Here is a 21218-nt window from a genome sequence, read left to right on the forward strand (position 1 = left end):
TCCCTGCTCAACAGCAGGAAATCAGAATTATTTAAAAGCCTCATTGTGGCTGGGAGCAGTAGCTCATGCCTGTAATCCCAACAATTTGGGAGGCCAAGATGGGCAGATCACTTGTTATCAGGGGTTTGAGACCAGCCGGCCAACAGAGTGAAACCCCATTTCTACTAAAGATACAAAAATTAGCTGGGTGTGGTGATTCATGCCTGTAATCCCAGCTACTTGGGAGGCTGAGGCAGGAGAATCACTTGAACCTGGGAGGCAGAGGTTTCAGTGAACCAAGATGGTGCCCCACACTCCAGCCTGGGCAATAGAGCAAGACTCTGTCTCAAAACGATAATGATAATAATTAATAAATAAAAATCTCATTGTGTTCCAGACAAAATTTCTTTTGCATATCAACTGTGTCAACTTGCATATTAACTATAATCATTTTGTTTACTTTATATCCAATCTTGAGAAATCTTTGAGGACTAATTTCACTCTTTTCTGCCATTTTGGTAAACATACCAAATGCCATCAAATAAAATGCACAAAATTCCTGAGAAATACATTTTCTCCTTGAGGAGTAGACTTGCTGTGTTAGAGGAACTCATGGTTATCAAGCTTCTAGTTTAATAAACATGACTAGAATTCTCTATCTTAATATGAGTAGCTAGGTACGCACAAGGCGTCTAGAAGGTTAATACCTATAGTCTGAAAATAGCCACATTTTTTTTACTGGCCACAGATTACAATTGCAGAATATTTATGGCCATACAAGACATCTTCCACCAAGCCCGAAAAATATATAAATGTCCTAGGAGTGCAGCATTTTTTGTTAAAGATAATATTAACGAGCTAGCTTAGGTTAACGGGTTAATGGTCACTGTTAAAACCAATAGCCCCGACTTTAGTGAGTACATCTGCACCTTCCAAGTTTAATTATAACTCTTTCTCTTTATAGTTAGAGTACAGACACTAACAAAAGACAATGCATTCCTGCTCTTGTTTTCTGAGGATGTCCAACTCTGTAATGGAGTCATTTCTAATAAACTTGCTTCTTTCACTGTGCTCTCTGACTCACCTCAAATTTTTTACTGCACAAGATCTAAGAATCCTACTTTGTGGTCTGTGTCAGGACCCTCTTTTCTAGCAACATCTTTCAGCAACACCATGAAGGGACACCAAGACAAGACCCCCACTCCAAGGAAAACAATCCACATAGAATTAATCAGCTGGCAAGTGGGCTGTCTTTTAGAGTCGCGAAGCCATTCAGGTTGGCAAGAATGATTATCCACTATTACTTAAGTGAGAGGCCCTAGGGTATAATATTAGGGTGAGAGACTCAGCCCAAAGTTAGAGACCTGAGGGTGTCATACTCAGATTAGAGGCCAAGCCCACAGGGTTAGAGGCCCTGGGGAATATTGAGAAGAATGGATTTGGCTAAACAAGATGTTTGCCACTTTCTCTTTTTGGACTGTCCACCTTGTGCTCTGTGTCCCTCACCTGAGTGCTCTGCATATTGTTGCCTTTCTGCTCACCGCCTCCGTTTTGCAGTAGCCTGGAGGCTGCCCCAGGAAAGAGGCCCCAAACAGTTTAGCTTTTACTTTCCTCAGCAATCCTCTGACTTTTAGCCTTGAAGTCTTAGAGCTATTGCTGCTACCACTTTTCTAGTTGGCAAAGCTAATAAACTAACATTAGAACAGCACCTACAGGTTTTTGACCCCACACCAAGGGAAGGTGGTCCTAGAAGCTAAAGGGCAGCAGTGGATAATAGGAGAATATTTATGAAAGTGTGAGGCCTTATTGCTAGACCCACCCTCCAGACATAACCCTTAAAGTCTGGCAAACCATAAATCCAGCTACTTACCTGTCAGAGTCCACAGGTGCTCCCAGCCTTTCTGGCATACAGGTTGTATTAGTCTGTTCTCATGCTGCTAATAAAGACATATCTGAGGCTGGGTAATTTATAAAAAAAGAGGTTTAATTGACTCACAGTTGCACATGGTCGGAGAGGCCTCACACTCATGGCAGAAGGCAGGTGAGGAACAAAGTCACATCTCTTACATGGCAGCAGGCAAAAGGGCTTGTGTAGGGAAACTCCCCTTTATAAAACCATCAGCTGTAATCCCAGCACTTTGGGAGTCCAAGGCAGTGGATGACCTGAGGTGAGGAGATCGAGGCCAGCCTGGCCAACATGGTGAAACTCCGTCTATACTAAAAGTACAAAAATTAGACAGGCATGGTGGTGGGCGCCTGTAATCCCAGCTACTCGGGAGGCTGAGACAGGAGAATCGCTTGAACCCGGGAATCAGAGGTTGCTGTGAGCCAAGATCATGATAATGCACTCCAGCCTGAGCAACAGAGCAAGACTCTGTCTCAAAAATAAATAAATAAATAAATAAACCATCACATCTCATGAGGCTTATTCACTGTCACGAGAACAGCATGGGAAAGACCCATCCCCCGATTCAATTACCTCCCACTGGGCCCCTCCCACGATATATAGGAATTATGGGAGCTATAATTCAAGATAAGATTTGACTGGGGACACAGCCAAAGCATGTCACAGGTTATGAAACAAATTTATTCTAGCTGGCCAGACTTAAGAGAGATGAGCCCCTTGACCATCCCAAGGCAGAGTGGTTAACAGATGCAAGTTGTTGTATGCATCAGGAAAACAGGAGGGCTAGATATGCTATTATTAGCACAAGAGAATCAAGGCACAAGCCTTGCTGGCCTCGACCTCAGCTCAAAAAGCTGAGTTAATTGAACTTACTAGGCCCCTGCAGTTGGAAAGGATTTAAAAGTTAACATTTACACTGATTCCAAGTATGATTTTTTAGTGCTTCATGCTTATGCTGCAATTTGGAATGGGTGGGGACTCCTGACCCCAAAGGGCTTTTCCATACAACATCATTCAGATTTTGAGCTTGTTAGAATGCTGCTTTGCTGCCAAAAAGTGACTATAATTAATTGCAGAGGACATCAAAAGAGAGACTGACCATGTAAAAGGAAATGCCCTTGTAGATGCCGCAGCCAAGGCCCCTGCACTGGAAGGGTCAATGGAGCTTATGGGCGTGCTGGTCAGCATACATAGAACTGGGCCGGAATACCCTGAAGAAGAACAAAAATGGTCCAGGGATTGCATTTCAGTCCAGGGCCTCTCAGGCTGAATGATGGTAATAAATTACTAATGCCAAGTACCAATCACAGGAGTATAACTCAGCCCTTTCGTGATTCTTTTCACCCTAGAAGGGATTCTTTGTTTCTGTTAATGTCTCATTTGTTTATAGGGGTAAATCTTTTCAAGACACTAAAACAGGTGACTCAGCCCTGTGAGCTCTGTGCCTGACATGACCCAAACGGCCAGCAATTTTCTCCTTCTCCAGTTAAACCTGTCCAAAATTGAGGAACCTATCCAGGTGAGAACTGGCAACTCTAATGTACTCCGATACCTTTCTGCAGGAGATTCAAATATTTGCTAATGCTTACTGATACCTTCACTGGTTAGATCGAGGCATTCCCCACCCCATCTGAAAAATGTTTACCAGAAGAAATAACTCCTCAGTTTGGGTAATCTAAAAGCCTGCAAAGTGACAATGGCCCATCTTTCACAGCAGACGTAACCCAACACCTATCCTCAGCTTTAAGAATCCAATATGACCTTCACTCTGCTGGAGACCGCAGTCCTCTGGAAAGGTGAAAGGGCTAATCCTAAAGAAGACTCTAGCTAAATCAGAGGCCTGACTATCTCTAACACCCATAGCTTACTGCGGGTTTGAACTGCTGCAAAGTAAAACGTATAATCAAGTCCTGTTGAGTTAACATGTGGAAGGCCTTTCCTAACCACAGATCTCCTAATAGATGAAATGAATCTCCATTACAAAAATGTCATCAATCTAGGACAGGTGCAAAGGCACTCTGTGAATATGGAAACAAGTCTTCCCCTCCCACATGGGAGGAAAATTCAGTTTCAGCTCAGCTAGGAATTTAGTCTTACTAAAGACGTGGGAGGAAGTTCTCCAGCTGAGCAGCTTTCCCCAACGTGGAAGGGACCATAGCAAGGACACCTGAGTTCTCCAACAGACGTTCAACGCCAAGGGATTCACAAGTGGGTGCACCTGTGTGGAAGTAAAGCTGTTGCTTATCCTGGGAGCCCAATCGGAGGCTGAGGGAGGTGGACGCGCGGCTATTTAAGCATTAGCGGAGGGCGGGCTGGGTCGCTGCGCCTCTGCTCCTCCTTCTCGCGCTTCTGTTGCTGCCCTAATCCTGCTTTGGCCATGAGGGAGATCGTGCTCACGCAGGCCAGGCAGTACGGGAACCAGATCGGGGCCAAGGTTGGCAGCCGGGGCTCTGAGGGCCCAGCCCGGGCCTGCCGGGTGGCCGGGGAAGATGTTGGCAGTGGCGGGAGCGGTGCCCCTGCATTGCGGCCCCTGGGCTCCCTGCCGGGGATGGTGGAACTGGGTGGCTGGCGAGGCGGCTGGGGTGGACCCCAGGGACAGGGCGGCCTAGGGATGGGGGTGCGGATGAGGGTGGGGGTGGGAGAGGGGCTGGGGCGCCTCCGTGACTCAGCCCCGGCCTGTCTGGCCCCTCCTGTCTCTTGCAGTTCTGGGAGGTGATCTCTGCTGAACATGCCATCGACTCCGCTGGCACCTACCATGGGGACAGCCACCTGCAGCTGGAGCGCATCAACGTGCACTACAACGAGGCCAGCGGTGAGACCCTCGTCCTTCCCCCACCGCCCTCCTGGGAACGTGGCTCTCCCCTCGCTCATGCCCTCCCGCCCCACGCAGGTGGCAGGTACGTGCCCCGCGCTGTGCTCGTGGATCTGGAGCCGGGCACCATGGACTCTGTGCGCTCGGGTCCCTTCGGGCAGGTCTTCAGGCCAGACAACTTCATTTCCGGTGAGCTGCGGGCGAGGACTGGGGTGCGGCTCCTTAGCCAGGGCAGCTCAAAATCTAGGAACACCCCAAGGTCATCCTGTGGGAACTGTGGCGCCAGGGCCCATGAACACCCTCCTGTCCTCAATCTGCCTGTCCTAAACGGGCTTCGGGAGGAAGGCCCGGGTGTCTCCTCAAGGTGAGGAGCTACTGATGTCCCTGCCGGGAGCTGAGCTGGGGCCGTGGCTACTGCCTTTCCTGAGAATGGGCAGGAGCCACCTGCAGCGAGGTCTGTGAACCTGTCTCAGGTTTGACTCCTGTCTTAATTTCTAACAGGGGAAGCTGCTGTCCTGTAACTCTGGAGGAGGGGATTTCATTTGCTCCACCTGCAGGGCGAATGGTGCTTTCACCTCACACGTGACACTGGTGCTTTCTGCATTATGGTGGTGACCACTGATGACCGTATACCTGGCCGTCGAGTGACCGGCTGTACTGTCTTACAGGTCAGTGTGGGGCCGGAAACAACTGGGCCAAGGGACGCTACACAGAAGGCACGGAGCTGATGGAGTCAGTGATGGACGTTGTCAGAAAGGAGGCTGAGAGCTGTGACTGTCTGCAGGGTTTCCAGCTGACCCACTCCCTGGGTTGGGGGACTGGGTCTGGGATGGGTACCCTTCTGCTCAGTAAGATCCGGGAGGAGTACCCAGACAGGATCATAAACACATTCAGCATCCTGCCCTCGCCCAAGGTGTCAGACACCGTGGTGGATCCCTACAACGCCACCCTCTCAGTCCACCAGCTCATAGAAAACGCGGATGAGACCTTTTGCATAGATAACGAAGCGCTATATGACATATGTTCCAGGACTCTAAAACTGCCCACACCCACCTATGGTGACCTGAACCACCTGGTGTCTGCTACCATGAGTGGGGTCACCACATGCCTGCGCTTCCCAGGCCAGCTGAATGCTGACCTGCGGAAGCTGGCCATGAACATGGCCCCATTTCCCCAGCTACATTTCTTCATGCCCGGCTTTGCCCCACTGACCAACCAGGGCAGCCAGCAGTACCGGGCCTTGACTGTGGCTGAGCTTACCCAGCAGATGTTTGATGCTAAGAACATGATGGCTGCCCGTGACCCCCGTCACGGCCGCTACCTAACGGCGGCTGCCATTTTCAGGGGTCGCATGCCCATGAGGGAGGTGGATGAACAAATGTTCAACATTCAAGATAAGAACAGCAGCTACTTTGCTGACTGGTTCCCTGACAACGTAAAAACAGCCGTCTGTGACATCCTACCCCGGGGGCTAAAAATGTCGGCCACCTTCATTGGGAATAATACGGCCATCCAGGAACTCTTCACATGTGTCTCAGAGCAGTTTACAGCAATGTTCAGGCGCAAGGCCTTCTTCCACTGGTACACGGGTGAGGGCATGGATGAGATGGAATTCACCGAGGCCGAGAGCAACGTGAACGACCTGGTGTCTGAATATCAGCAATATCAGGATGCCACGGCCGAGGAGAAGGATGAGGAGTGTGCTGAGGAGGAGGTGGCCTAGAACTCTCCTTTTCTAGGTAAAGGGGGGAAGCAGTGTGGATTCTTTACTGTGTTCTGACAGCCATGTGTCACTATGCGCTTGTTCATTTGTGTCTTCACATCTCCTGCCGCATTTTAAAGCATTTCTATAGTATGCAGTTTTGACTAATAAAGTGTTCTCACAGCATCTGGTTTCACCTCCATCTTCCATGGGCCCTCTGGCTACTGCTGCCAGATGCACACAGTTGTCCTGCAAGGCGGAAGCTGTCTGGGTTCATCACATGCCCAGGAACAAGCATTCCAGTGGCTCCAGGAGGGCTCGGCATGGGCTGTGGACGTGGCAGGCAGGCTTCACGCGAACTTGGGGATGCCCTGGGCCTTGGGCAGCGACGTGGTGGAAAACCTGTTCCTGAAGACAAGCCTTGGCTTATCCCATGTACCAAACTTCTAGGGGACCAGCTGGCCATGTTTCTGGAACTTTAAAAGGGGTCAGCGACCCTGGTGGACAATGTCCCCAAAGTCCCATCTTGGAGTAGGAATGTGGTCAGACAGCTGGCTCTGAACCAGCAATGAAGGGTGGGCAAGTGGGACCCCAGCCACTCCATCACCACAATGGCCTGGGTGTGTTTGTGTGGCCTCATTCTCTTAATGAGGTGGGCATGGGATATCTGGCAGGGACTAGGCAGGAATCGAGCCCAGTGTCTGCTAACATGCACTGAACCCCTATGTAGAAGGGGATTAGGTCCTGGGGGCTGTAGATGCGGTTGCTGGGCCTGTGTGCTCAGGGCAGTCTCTCCAAAGGCACAGATGGGGTTTCTGAACAGGACCTGGGGAGACAGGCAGGTGCTCACAAATGCTGCTTCCCCCAACTGGCAACCAGTGAGAAAAATGCCTGAGTGGAGGTCTGACCTGCCCCAGTCTGGAGGACTGATGCTCTCTGGAAAGGTGGCTAATGAGTACTGTCTGCTGTCTCCCTGTCCCCCACTCCAAAACTTCAGGGCAAAAATAATCCAAGATTGCCAGGATGATCCTGGTGAGGGTGGCACCTTTGGGGACAGGCCCTTCAGCCTGGCAGAGTCTCCTCCCCAGGCTTCTTGGGGAGCCTGGACTGCAAAAGCCTGCTTTGGGGAAGCTGTCAAATGAGAGCTGTGTGTGTGAGCTGGGTGCTGGGATGCAGGCACGGACAGTGTTCTTCTCCCTGGCTCTCGTAGAACTTGTCCATGGCCTGTGTGATGGTCTCTTGGTAATTCCCACCCTACCCTCATCACACAGATAACATGAAGCCAGCATAGCCTGGGGGTGGGCAGATGTACAGGTTCTACTCCAGGTCCCCTGGGAATGCCCACCTGCCTCCGACGTGTCAGGGAAAGCAGGTGAGGCCCCTTCTTGTTCTCTGAATGTTGTCAATGGTCTATTGCAGCCAAATGGGAACAGGCAGGCAGGAGAGTGTCTCATCTCGAAAGAAGTGGCTCCTGGAAGCAGCTGGGAGGTGGGAAAGGTTCCCCATACTCCCCCACACTCCCCCACACTCACCCAGCCTGTTCTAGGAGCAGGAAAAGGGGCCTCTGTGACAGCCCTCCTCAGTGGCTCTCACTGTCTAAGGGGTGTCCTTGCCCAACCCAGGTGTGCACCCATCTGAGATGGTCTTGCGTGGACCTGGTTAGGAAGGTTCAGCTGCAGCAACCACCGGAACCTGCCCACACCTGGTGTCTCCACTCACGCGTGGGGTTAGATGTTCCTCCCTCCTGTAGTGGCACAGCCAGACTGGCAGAGGGGGCAAGTCACCACTGCAGTTCCCACCTGGGTCTGAGGGGGGGTCAGGCTTGGTGACCATGTATTTCCCAATTACCTGGTTCCATCTGGGGGCTTCATGGACAGGAGTGGTGCTTTTCCAGGCCTTTTTTCCACGTGCCAGCTACAGGCCCAGGTTTCCTGAGTTTCTGGAGCCCCTCTTCCAGCCTGGCAAGCAAGGCGTGTTGTAGGGGAAGGACATCAACCCTACAGGCAGCAGAGTATGTTCTCTACCCCTGGAGGCCCCTGGTTGTTTACCTCTTTGGGTGAGAGTCGGGTTAGGATCTCAACATTCTTGTAGGACTTCAGAACTGTACAGACAGGGGCCCAGGAGGGAACAGGGGCTGGGACTGGCAGCTAACCAGAGTGGTGGGGGTTGTAGGGCTCAGTTTGGTCTTGCAGGGAATTCAGGGAGGCTTGGATTTGCTGAAGCTCTAGATGAGCTTGGGCTTGGATATGGAAACAGCATAGAGCAGGGGCCCTTCTGCATGCTTGACTCTGAGCAGTTGCACCCTGGTGCATTCATAGGTGTTCCCCACCTGGAGCACAGCTGTGGATAGAAGTAGGGAGAGCTGTGGAGGGAAGAGGAGGAGGAGGGAGTCTCAGGGCAGCCCCAGCATCCAGGCAGGGCCTCTGCAAGTGAGATGCAGATCCAGCCTGTTGGGCACTTAGCAGCTGCTTGGTCAGCTGCAGATCACCTGACCTCTGTTCACCAGTAAATGGGGGTTGCAGTAGCACTTACCTTCTGGGACTCCTGCAGCTTGAAGGGGCAGCACACACCACGTGCTGAGAAAGCACCTAACTCAGGTAAGCTTCTCCAAGAGCACCACATCAGATTAACACCCAACCTGTACAGGACACCATCAAATCTCCCCACCCCTCATTCCAACGGAAGAAAAGGGAGTCTCTGTCTTTGGGGAGCAAGCACAGGCCTATCTATGCAGTGGGCACATGGCCCAGGTGGGGAAAAGGCCCTTGGATATGTGCTGGTTTCACCAACCATCTGTGGGTTGGGTTTGGCCTGGACCCTGTACCCCAGGAGGCTGGCAGCCCCCTGCATGGGAGAGGACTGGGAGGTGGGTGGGAGGGCTGAGCTTTGAGGGAAGCCATTATTTGGCCTCATGGGAAGTGGTGCAGGTGGTTGTTGGTGGCTCAGTTTTGCAGGACCTGGGTCATCAGCCAAGGAGTGAAAATTGCCTTTTTATGAGAAATTGCTAAAATTGATGCAATCTCATAGTTGAAAAGGTGAGTAATGCTGACAGTTGGCTTCACCTGCCCCTTCCCCACAAGTAACTGGTGTTCAGAGGTGGATTTGGTTCCTTCCCAGCCTTTCCCGTTTGCATGTAGCTGCGTGCATGTACTTTTGTGTGTACACACACGTTCCCTGGAGGGGTTACTTTTATTTTTTTATTTGGGGGGATAACTAGTGAGGCAGCCTGACACTTGCTGATCTTGTCTTTTAATTGTGGAGTCCTCTATGGAGTGGGCATCGGGTACTTACTAGCTGGCCTCTGCCAGCTATTTGGCTGCCCCACTTTCTGCCCTTCACAGACATGCTGGCCACCTGGTGTGACATTCAGTGGCCTTGTTTGCAGCTAGTGTGATGAGACAAGTGGATCAGGTACATTATAAACTGAGAAAGCACACAACATGCAGAGGGAAAGGATAAATGACCATGTGTGTACTGCTCGGCTGAAGTCCATATCACATGACTGAGATGACATTTTTTCACCTAACATTTGGGCCCTGAGAAACAGCATCTATGTTTTACTTTTTATTTATAACAGAGTTAGAAGAAGTACTACCAGGCTTTATTTTCCATTTTCCCCAACTCCCACTTTACCCCCTCAAGTTTACCTACCTCAGAGAGAAAGCGGAGCTCGCCTGGTTAATGACAGCCTGAAATTATTTGAGCCAGGTCACTGTGTAAAGGTCATACTGCTTCTGTCTCCTTGTGCATCACTTGCGCAGCTCAGATGTTTCATAGCTCCCTGTATACAGGTAGCTGTGTTGCCCTCCTAGCCTGCTTTTTTGGTTTGATACATGCCTGGGAGCATGTGGGAGCACTTAAGGTCTAGGCTCATGGGAGGACAGTTCTGCCCACCCCAGCTCATCTCTCCAGCTCAGCCTGCATGCCTGCCTTCCTCCAACTGATTCCAGAGTAGGGGATGGGAGGTCTCACACTGACCTCAAGTTTATGTGACTTTTTCCACCTCTGCTTTCCCAGACAGCCCTTGCTGTGGGACTTGTAAGGAGATTTGTGAAGTCAGTATCTACTTTTCTTGTGTGGGTGTTTATAAATTATTCCCCTGGAGGGGAATAAATATTAGAGGTACTCCAAACCCCTAACATATAAACATCTAAGCCTGGCCCTTTTTTGGTGGTAAAATATATACAACATAAAACTTACCATTTTAACCATGTTTAAACATACAGTTGAGTGGCATCCAGTATAATGTGTTGTACAACCATCTCCTTTATCCATATCTACAACTTCTTTATCAGCCTAAACTGAAACACCAAACCCATAAATAAGTCTTCGAATAGAAGACTGATGCATTTGACTCTATAAAAATTAAAACTTTATAGGTGAGAAAAATGCCTCAAAGTCAAAAGTCAACAGACTGGGGAAACAGATCTGCAACATACATGACAGACAAAAAGCTAATTTGGGTAATATATGTGTATATATATAGCTATATAGCTATCCTAAATTATTAAAAGACCAACAGCCAAATTGAAAAGTGGACAAGGGATGTAAAACAGTTCAAAGAAACATGTAGATTTTTAAATATTTGCTAATTTGTGGTAAAATATGTATAACAGAAAATTTAAGTACATTAAGTATAAATACATTGTTGTGCAACAATCACCAGTATCCATTCCAACCCTGTGTTATTATCCCAAAGTGAAACTTTGTATCCACGGAACAATAGCTCCCCTCTCCCTTCCCCCCATCCCCTGGGAACCACATCCTACTTTCTGTGTCTATGAATTTAACTGCTCTAGGTACACTATAAAAGTGGAAAGCATGGAGTATTAGCATTTTTTTGTTTTAATGTTTTCAAGGTTTATGTTGTAGCATGTAGTAGAATTTCTTTTTAAGGCTGAATAATATATCATTGTGTGTATTGATCATATTTGCTTATCCATTCATCTGTAGATGGACATTTGGGCTTTTTCTACCGTCTGGCTCTTGTGAATGCTGCTATAAACAGGGGTGTGCAAATTCCCACTTTCAGTTTTTTGGGGTATATACCCAGATGCGGAATTACTGGATCATATGGTGATTACTGTTTTCCACAGTGGCTGTGCCATCTTACTTTCCCACCAGCAGTGTGCAGGAGTCCTGACTTCTCCACATCCAGCATTTGCTGTTCTCTGGGGATTTGTTGTTTTGCTTTGCTGGTGGTGGTGTTTTTGATGGCGGCTATGCTTACATGTGTCAGTTGGTATTGCACTGTAGTTTGGATTTACTTTTTTCTCATGATTAGTGATGCTGAGCACCTTATCCTGTGCTTGCTGGTCATTTGCATATCTTCTTTAGAGAAATGTGTATTCTAAAACCTTTGCTCATGTTTAAATTTGATTGTTTTGTTGTTGCTGAGGTCTTTACATAGCCTGGATATTAATTACTTATCAAATATATAATGTGTGAATATTTTCTTTCTCTTCATGAATTTATTTTCAATCTATTGATTGTATCTTCAGATACATAACAGCTTGTCACTTTGATGAAGTTCTTTTTATGTATTTTTGTTGTTGTTGTCTGTGCTTTCACTGTCATATCCAAGAAGTTATTGTCAGATTCTACGTTATGAAACATTTTCCTATGTTTTCTTCTAAGGGTTTTATAGTCTTAGCTCTTACAATTAGATGTTTGGTCCATTTTAAATTAAGTTTTTTATATGGTGTAAAGTAAGGGTCCAACTGTATTGTTTTCCATGTAAATATTCATTCTTAACACCATTTAAAAATATACTGTCCTTTCCCCATAGTTTTGACTCCCTTGTTAAAAATCATGACTGTGTTTTTTGGTTCTTTATTTCTATTGCATTGGTCTTTATGTCTGTCTCCATGGTGGTACAGCATTGTTTTGCATACTGAAGCATTGCAGTAAGTTTGAAACCAGGAGGTGTTAGTCCTCTAACTTTGTTAGTTTTTAAGATTGATTTGGCTACTTGGGGTTTTTTGAGATTTCATCTGAATTTCAGAATAGGTTTTTCTACTTTTGCAAATATTGGAATTTTTATAGTGATTTTATTGAATCTGTAGATAACTATTGATAACAATGGCGTCTTGATGAGGTTTTGTCTTCCAGTCCATAAACACATGATGTCTTTTCATTTATTTGTGTCATCTTTAATACTTTCCTGCAATGTTTATAGTTTTGCTGTACAGGTTTTTCATGTCCTTGGTTAAGTGGGCTTCTAAGTATTTTATTCTTTTGATGCTATCATACATGATACTGTTGTCTTGATTTCTTCTTCAGATAGTTTGTTATCGTAGAAATACAACCGATTTTTGTGTCTTGATTTTGTATCCTGCAGTTTTGCTGAATGTTATTTATTGCATCTGATAGTTTATCTCACAGAAACTAAAAGATTTTTAATATATAAATTTATGTCATCTGCGAACAGAAAATTTTACTTTTTTAAAAGTTGGAATATCTTTTATCATTTTACTTGCCTTATTGTTTTAACTAAATAGAACCTTCAGTACTATATTAAATAGAAGTAGTAAAAGCAGGCATCCTTGATTTTGGTCTTAGGGTGAAAGCTTTCAGTCTTTCATTATAATGTTAGCTGTGTGTTTTTTTAAATATAACCTTATGTTAAGGTGTTTTATTCCTTTTTATATCTCATTAAGTATATTTTATCATGAACGTGGGTTAAATTTTGACAAATGCTTTTTCTTCTTTGATTAAGATGACCACATGAGGTTTTTTCCTTCTTTATGTTAATGTGATATTATGCTGATTTTCATGTGTTGGAACATACTTTTATTTCAGGAGTCAATTATACTCATTCATAGTGTATAATCCTTTTAATGTACTGCTAAATTTGAATTGCTGGTATTTTGTTGAGGATTTTTGCATCAGCATTTGTAAGGGATGTTTGTTTGTGGTTTTCTTATGGTGCCTTTGTCTGACTTGGTGTCGGGGTAATACTGTCCTCGTAGAATAAGTTAGAAAATGTTACCTCCTCTTCAACATTTTGAAAAAGTTTGAGAAAAACTGGTGTTAATTCTGCTTTAAATGTTGGGTAGAATTCAACAGTGAAGCCATCTGGTCCAGGCTTTTCTTTGTTGCTGGGTTTTTGATTACTGATGTCATCTTCTTGCTGAGTCTCCTTGCTGAATAGGTTTATTCAACTTTTCTGATTCAGTCTTAGTAGGTTTTTTGTTTCTAGGAATTTGTTCATTTTATTTAGGTTACTCAATTTTTTAGTGTATAGTTCCTTATGGTACTCTCGTGCATGCTTTTTTTACTCCAAAAATTTGTTAGTAATGTACCCATTTTATTTTTGAGTTTAGTAATTTGAGTATTCCCTTTTTTTCCTTAGTCAATCTAGATAAAATTTTGTCAATTCTGATCTTTTTCAGAGAACAAACTTGGTTTTGTTGATTTTTGATATTGTTTTTCTGTTCTCTATTTCACTTATTTCCACTGCTATCTTTATCATTTTTAAAATTTTGCTAGCTTTTAGTTGTCCCTCTTTTAGTTGTCCCTCTTTTAGTTGTCCCTCTTTTAGTTGTCCCCCTTTTTCCCTCTGTTTTTAGTTCCTTAGGAGTAAAGTTGTTGATTTGGTATCTTATTTTTTATTATCATTTATAGCTATAAATTTTTCCCTTATGGTACTGTTTTTGATGTATCTCTTAACTTTCGGTATTTCATATTTTTAATTTGTCTCTAGATATTTTCTGTTTTCTCTTGTGATTTCTTTTATCCATCCTTGAGTGTTTAATACCTATATTTTTAGACATAAAATGTGAAACCTACAAAATTTTCTTGATTTGTTACAGTTTTATTTGTTGTAAGTTTTTATTTAAGAATTAAATGTGTGTATCAACATTTGTTATGTTCTCATAAACTTTGTAATACATGGAGATTCCTGGTCCACATATATAAGCCTCTACATGAATATTATTTTGAAGCATTTAATTTTCTGTTTTAAGATTTCAAAGGTCTAAATGAAATTGAGATTTTGGTTTCTGAGATGAAATCATGGTAGGTGACTGATAAATGCTTAAAAATTAGCCAAAACTTAAAATTAAGTTAAAGTTTACCTTCAAGATTCAACCTGAATGAGTTGCCCTGTATTGCTGGTAATAAAAAATAAGTCTTTAATGGTATAAAAGCAAACTTCAGAGAATGTCTTTTTTTCCCCCATTGACATCTAAATTAAAAGCTATAAAAAATTTTGATGGCCTTATGCATTTTTTACTTTAGAATTCCAACTTTTTCTGGTTAAAATTTTTCCAAATAGATTCCTGTGTATTTGAAAGACAAATAATTTTTTAGTTGAAATGCTTAAGCAGTTAAATAAGGCCATGAAACTTTCTTGAACTTGTGGGAATCCATGAGAAAATCTGACATTATGTTCTATTCTCTTGGAAGGTAGAAATATCGTTTGACTTCTGTTTTGCTGACAAGAAATGTGGTCCTGAGCAAGGCTGCCTGGGACAATGACCTCACACATGGAAAACGCTGGAGCCCATCTGTCTCCAATCTGCTGTTTTCCAAAAATTAGGGAAGTTCAGTTTTCCCTTTGATACTCTCTGTTTCTACCAACCCCAACGCCAGGGCTGTCCTGCTTCTACAAGTGACAATGACAAATATAGGCTTGAAGGAAGATGAGCTGATGGCATTCCCAGCTTACTACCACTCCTTGGGGGCCTTATCTCACATACGTGGATTCAATTCATAGATTCAGGTGGGTGAGGATCTATTGTTCAGCTACATTAGAAGTGACTGCTTAAGACTCTGGTGTGTGGTGAAATGAGGCAGAATTTTCTCAATGCAGTGTTGGGAGAAGTTTCTCCTCATAATTACCATCTTACTATCACTAAATCATAGCTAAAATAAGGAAATTATTCAAGAAGAAATAGAAATGTAATCTTATGAAGACATAAATTTAGAGATTTGTGGAAAGCCCTTCATAATTTCATGGTGTTCTCTTTGAGCTGGGATTATAGTTAATATTTCATTATAATATATTAGCTGTTCTAGACTTTATGCATTTATGTAAAGTTTTCTTTGTTGTACTTTAAGTTCTGGGATACATGGGCAGAGCATGCATGTTTGTTCCATAGGTATACACGTGCCATGGTGGTTTGCTGCACCCGTCAACCTGTCATCTACATTAGGTATTTCTCCTAATGCTATTCCTCCCCCAGCCTCCCACCCCCCAACAGGCCCCAGTGTGTGATGTTCCCCTCCCTGTGTCCATGTGTTCTCATTGTTCAACTCCCACTTATGAGTGAGAACATGCAGTGTTTGGTTTTCTTTTCTTCTTTTTCTTTTTCTTTCTTTCTTTTTTTTTTTGAGACAAAATTTCACTCTTGTTGCCCAGGTTGGAGTGCAATGGCATGATCTTGGGTTATCGCAACCTCTGCCTCCTGGGTTCAAGTGACTCTCCTGCCTTAGCCTCCCAAGTAGCTAGGATTACAGGCATGTGCCAACATGCCTGGCTAATTGTGTCTATTTTTAGTAGAGACGGGGTTTCTCCATGTTGGTCAGGCTGGTCTCAAACTCCTCACCTCAGGTGATTTGCCCACTTCGGCCTCCCAAAGTTCTGAGACTACAGGCATGAGCCACTGCTCCTGGCCTGGTTTTCTTTTCTTGTGTTAGTTTGCTGAGAATGATGGTTTCCAGCTTCATCCATGTCCCTGGAAAGGACATAAATGTGTAGTATTCCATGGTGTATATGTGCCACATTTTCTTTATCCAGTTTATCATTGATGGGAATTTGGGTTGGTTCCAAGTCTTTGCTATTGTGAACAGTGCTGAAATAAACATACAGTGCATGTGTCTTTATAGTATAATAATTTATAATGCTTTGGGTATATACCCCATAATGGGATTGCTGAACCTTGAGGAATTGTCACACTGTCTTCCATAATGACTGAACTAATTTACACTCCTACCAACAGTATAAAAGCATTCCTATTTCTCCACAGCCTCATCAGCATCTGTTGTTTCCTGACTTTTTAATAATCGCCATTCTAACTGGTGTGAGATGGTATCTCACTGTGGTTTCGATTTGCATTTATCTAATGACCAGGGATGATGTGCTTTTTTTCATATGTTTGTTGGCCGCATAAATGTCTTCTTTTGAGAAGTGTCTGTTCGTTTCCTTTGCCCACTTTTTGATGGGGTTGTTTTTTTTCTTGTAAATTTGTTTAAGTTCTTTGTAGATTCTGGATATTAGCCCTTTGTCAGACATATTGCAAAAATTTTCTCCCAATCTGTAGGTTGTCTGTTCACTCTGATGAGTTTATTTTGCTGTGCAGAAGCTCTTTAGTTTAATTAGATCCCATTTGTCAATTTTGGCTTTTGTTCCCATTGCTTTTGGTGTTTTAGTGATAAAGTCTTTGCCCATGCCTATGTCCTGAATGCCATGCCTATGTCCTGAATGGTATTGCCTAGGTTTTCTTCCAGGGTTTTTATGGTTTTAGGTCTTATGTTTAAGTCTTTATTCCATCTTGAGTTATTTTTTTGTATAAGGTATAAGGAAGATGTCCAGTTTCAGTTTTCTGCATATGGCTAGCCAGTTTTCCCAACATGATTTATTAAATAAGGAATCCTTTCCCCATTGCTTGTTTTTGTCAGGTTTGTCAAAGATCAGATGGTTGTATGTGTATGGTCTTATTTCAGAGTTCTCTATTCTGTTTCATTGGTCTATGTGTCTGTTTTTGTACCAGTACCATGCTGTTTTGGTTACTGTAGCCTTATAGTATAGTTCGAAGTTGGGTAGTGTGATGCCTCCAGCTTTGTTCTTTTTGCTTAGAATTGTCTTGGCTATTTGGGCTCTTTTTTGGTTCATGAGAATTGTAAAATAGTTTCTTCTAATTCTGTGAAGAATGTCATTGGTAGTTTAATGGGAATAGCATTGAATTCTTTTATAAATTACTTTGGGCACTATGGCCATTTTCATGAATTAATTCTTCCGTATCCATGAGCATGGAATGCTTCTCCTTTTGTTTGTGTCCTATCTGATTTCTCTGGGCAGTGGTTTGTAGTCCTCCTTGAAGAGGTTCTTCACTTCACTTGTTAGCTGTATTCCTATGTATTTTATTCTCTTTGTAGTAATTGTGAATGAAGTTCATTCATGATTTGGCTCTCTACTTGCCTGTTGTTGGTGTATAGGAATACTAGCGATTTTTGCACATTGATTTTGTATCCTGAGATTCTGTTGATGTGGTTCATCAGCTTAAGAAGCTTTTGGGCTGAGATGATGGGGTTTTCTAGATACAGGATCATGTCATCTGCAAACAAAGATAATTTGACATCCTCTCTTCCTATTTAAATACCTTTATTTATTTCTCCTGCCTGATTGCCCTGGCCAGAAATTCCAGTACTATGTTGAATAGGAGTGGTGAGAGAGGCCATCCTTGTCTTGTGCCAGTTCTCAAGGGGAATGCTTCCAGGTTTTGCTCATTCAGTACGATATTGGCTGTGGGTTTGTCATATATGGCTCTTATTATTTTGAGGTGTGATCCTTCAATAGCTAGTTTATTGAGAGTTTTTGACATGAAGGGATGTTGAATTTTATTGAAGGCCTTTTCTGCATCTGTTGAGATAATCGTGTTGTTTTTGTGTTTAATTCTGTTTATGTGAGGAATTACATTTATAGATTCGCCTGTGTTGAACCAACCTTGTATCCCAGGGATGAAGCCATCTTGATCGTGGTGGGTCAAGGTACCCTTATCAGTCTTAGGTTCAGTCTTTTTACATAATCCCATATTTCTTGAAGGTTTTATTCATTCTTTTTTGGTCTTTTTTCTCTATTCTTCTCTGTTCTTTTTTCTCTATTCTTCTCTTCCTGTCTTAGACAGATGGTTTTGAAGCTCTGAGATTCTTTCCTCCACTTGGCTTATTCTGCCAGTGATACTTGTGGTTGCATTGTGAAGTTCTCGTGTTGTGTTTCTCACCTCCATCAGGTCAGTTATGTTCCTCTCTAAACTGAATATTCTGGTTATCACCTTCTGTAATTTCTTTTATGATTTTTAGCTTCCTTGCATTAAGTTAGAATGTGCTCCTTTAGCTCAGTGTGGTTTGTTATTACCCACCTCCTAAAGCCTACTTTTGTCAATTCAGCCATCTCAGCCTGGGGTCAGTTCTGTGCCCTTGCTGGGGAGGTGTTGTTGTCATTTAGAGGAGAAGAGGCATTCTGCCTTTTTGAGTTTTCAGCGTTTTTGTGTTATGTTTTCTCATCTTTGTGGGCTTATCTACCTTTGATTTTTGACATTGCTGACCTTTGAATGGGGTTTTTATGGGGTCTTTTTTGTTGATGTTGTTGCTTTCTGTTTGTTTTTAACAGTCAGACCACTCTTCCCTAGGTCTGCTGTGGTTTTCTGGGGGTCCACTCTGGACCCTGGTCACCTCAGTCTCTCCTGCACCTGGAGGTATCACCAGTGAAGGCTGCAAAACAGCAAAGATCGCAGCCTGTTCCTTCCTCTGGGAGCACCAGTCCAAGGAGGTACCGACTTGATGCCAGCTGGAACTCTCCTGTAGGAGGTGTCTGGAGACCCCTGTTGGGAGGTCTTGCCCAGTCAGGAGAAACAGGATCAGGGACTGCTTAAAGAAGCAGTCTGGCTGTCCTTTGGCAGAGCAGGTGTGCTGTGGTGACTGCCAGGAGTCTCCAGAGCCAGCAGGCTGGAAAGGCTCAGTCGGCTGAACTGGGGAGACAGCAGCTACCCCTCTCCCTGGGGACTTCATCCCAGGGAGAAATCAGAGTTCTGTCCATAGAACTCTGGCTGGAGTTGCTAAAATTCCGATAGGGAGGCCCTGTCCGGTGAGGAGGGATGGATTTCGGTCTCACTTAAAGAAGCAGCCTGGCCACGATCAGGCACAGCAGCTGTGCTGTGTTATGGGGGACTCCTCCTGGTCCCTGGTGCCAGCAGGCTAGAGCGGCCAACTCAAACCACAGATAGAGTGGCTGCCCTCCCCCGGGAACTCGGTCCATCTCCGGCTGTCTCCAGCCTGCTGCCGCTGGTCAGCTGGAATTCCAAGCCAATGGGACTTGTGAGGTGCTGTGGGAGTGGGGCCTCAGAATGATGTCACTTGGCTCCCTGGATTCAGCCCCCTTCCTAGGGGAATGCACAGATGTATCTCCCGCTTTGCTGGAATTTTCGGGGCAGAGGATGCAAAACTCCTGGGCTTTCACGCATGCCCCAGTGAGCCAGCGAGCATCCCGCCGAGACTCCACACAGCTCTGTGCTTCAGACCCAAGGCCATGGCTGAGCTCACCAGGGGACCTCCCGATCTGCAGGTTGCAAAGATCCGTGGGAGAAGCATGGTTTCCCGGGCAGAGTCGCACAATCACTCACCGCCTCCCTTGGCTGCGAGTGGGGGCTCCCCTAGCTCCGTGCCACACCTGGGTGGGCCATCGCCCCACTTGCTTTTCCTCACTCCCCGTGGGTTGAGCTGTCTGGCTAGTCAGTCCCAATGCAAGAACCTGGATACCTCAACTGAAGGTGCAGAATTCACTCGCAGTTTTCACTGCTCTCCGTGAGAGCCGCAGGCCACAGCTGCTTCTAATAGGACAACTTGGCCCCATCTAAAGTATGATTTCTTAATACATAAGATGTTTTAAATACGTAACAATATTTATCACAAATAATATTTTGTCTCAATGAGATATAAAAATTGCTAATAAATCAATTCTTTTTTGGTTACCACAAAGCTATCTGGAAATGTAACATCTGCCATTTAGAAAATTTTTGTAGAGTTAATAGAACTTTACCTGAAGGGAGGCTGGCAATATGCATCATGATTTCAAATATTGTATTAATTGTTTTGTAATTTTGTGTTTTTTAAAACTAAACTTATTAAATTGGTTGTATATTACTTTAGGTAGCACTATTTGGTGATGAGAGAATAATAATTTGCAAAATATAAGAGTTCCTTATTATAAAAATGTCCTCTGTTTTATATTACTACCACTTCCTCTGAAAGTTTAAAATTGTAATTTTGTAATTAAAATATATATTCACAAATGTGACTTGTCAATGTGAATATTTATAATTTTAGGGTTTTTTTTTTTTGCATTTGGTAGGGACAGGGTTTTCTGGTGTCTATTCTTCTTCAAAATAAAAGGTAGAGAGAATGGAATCAGGAAAGGTTAAAACACAAAGGAACACAATGATGATGATAGAGATTATTCCTTTGCGGCTGGCCAGGGACTAAAAATATCAAGAAGAAACATGATCAATAGAAAACCTGCATGTCCTTGAACATTATAGAATTTTTAATTTCTCTTAAAATTATTCATGATAAAAATCTCTGTACTTTGCACATTTAAGAGAGATAAAATCAGAGGGCAGGGGCCTCCCTGATCCTGATAAGAGCGCCCAAAGCACAAAGGATGTGTCTTTATCTCCTCCCAACTCCACGGCAGAAACAGTTGCTCTGGTTATCTTATCACAGTGATGCACAGAGACATGATGGTCAAAGAGCTTGCACACTTTAAAAAAGAAATGTTGGCTGGGCGTGGTGGCTCACATCTGTTATCCCAGCACTTTGGGAGGCTGAGCCGGTGGATCACGAGGTCAGGAGTTTAAGACCAGCCTAGTCAAAATGGTGAAACCCCGTTTCTACTAAAAATACAAAAATTAGCCAGGCACGGTGGCAGGAACCTGTAATCCCAGTTACTCGGGAGGCTGAGGCAGAGGAATCGCTTGAACCAGGGTGGTGGAGGTTGCAGTGAGCTGAGATCTAGCCACAGCATTCCAGCCTGGGCGACAGAGTGAGACTGTCTCAAAAAAAAAAAAAAGTTACATTATGTTGAGATTAAAAAAATAAAT

At 44.3% G+C, this 21218-nt stretch overlaps 1 protein-coding gene across 2 annotated transcripts; it reads left to right on the forward strand.

The window, feature by feature from the left end:
- The first annotated feature begins 1353 nt into the window (after nucleotides 1-1353).
- LOC117976737 (tubulin beta 8B-like) lies at nucleotides 1354-6585 on the forward strand. Of its 2 annotated transcripts, XM_063596141.1 has the most exons (4): nucleotides 1354-4093; nucleotides 4589-4697; nucleotides 4776-4886; nucleotides 5366-6585. In XM_063596141.1, the coding sequence occupies exons 3-4, from the start codon at nucleotides 4826-4828 to the stop codon at nucleotides 6418-6420; spliced, it is 1116 nt and encodes a 371-aa protein (XP_063452211.1). In that variant the 5' UTR covers nucleotides 1354-4093; nucleotides 4589-4697; nucleotides 4776-4825; the 3' UTR covers nucleotides 6421-6585. The 2 variants fall into 2 exon arrangements, with proteins under 2 accessions (XP_063452211.1, XP_057155799.1); XM_057299816.2 differs by lacking the exon at nucleotides 1354-4093 and adding an exon at nucleotides 4186-4319 and having other exon boundaries at nucleotides 4589-4886.
- The last annotated feature ends 14633 nt before the right edge of the window (nucleotides 6586-21218 follow it).

Source organism: Pan paniscus, chromosome 15, assembly GCF_029289425.2.
Source record: "Pan paniscus chromosome 15, NHGRI_mPanPan1-v2.0_pri, whole genome shotgun sequence".
Taxonomy (NCBI): Eukaryota; Metazoa; Chordata; class Mammalia; order Primates; family Hominidae; genus Pan; species Pan paniscus.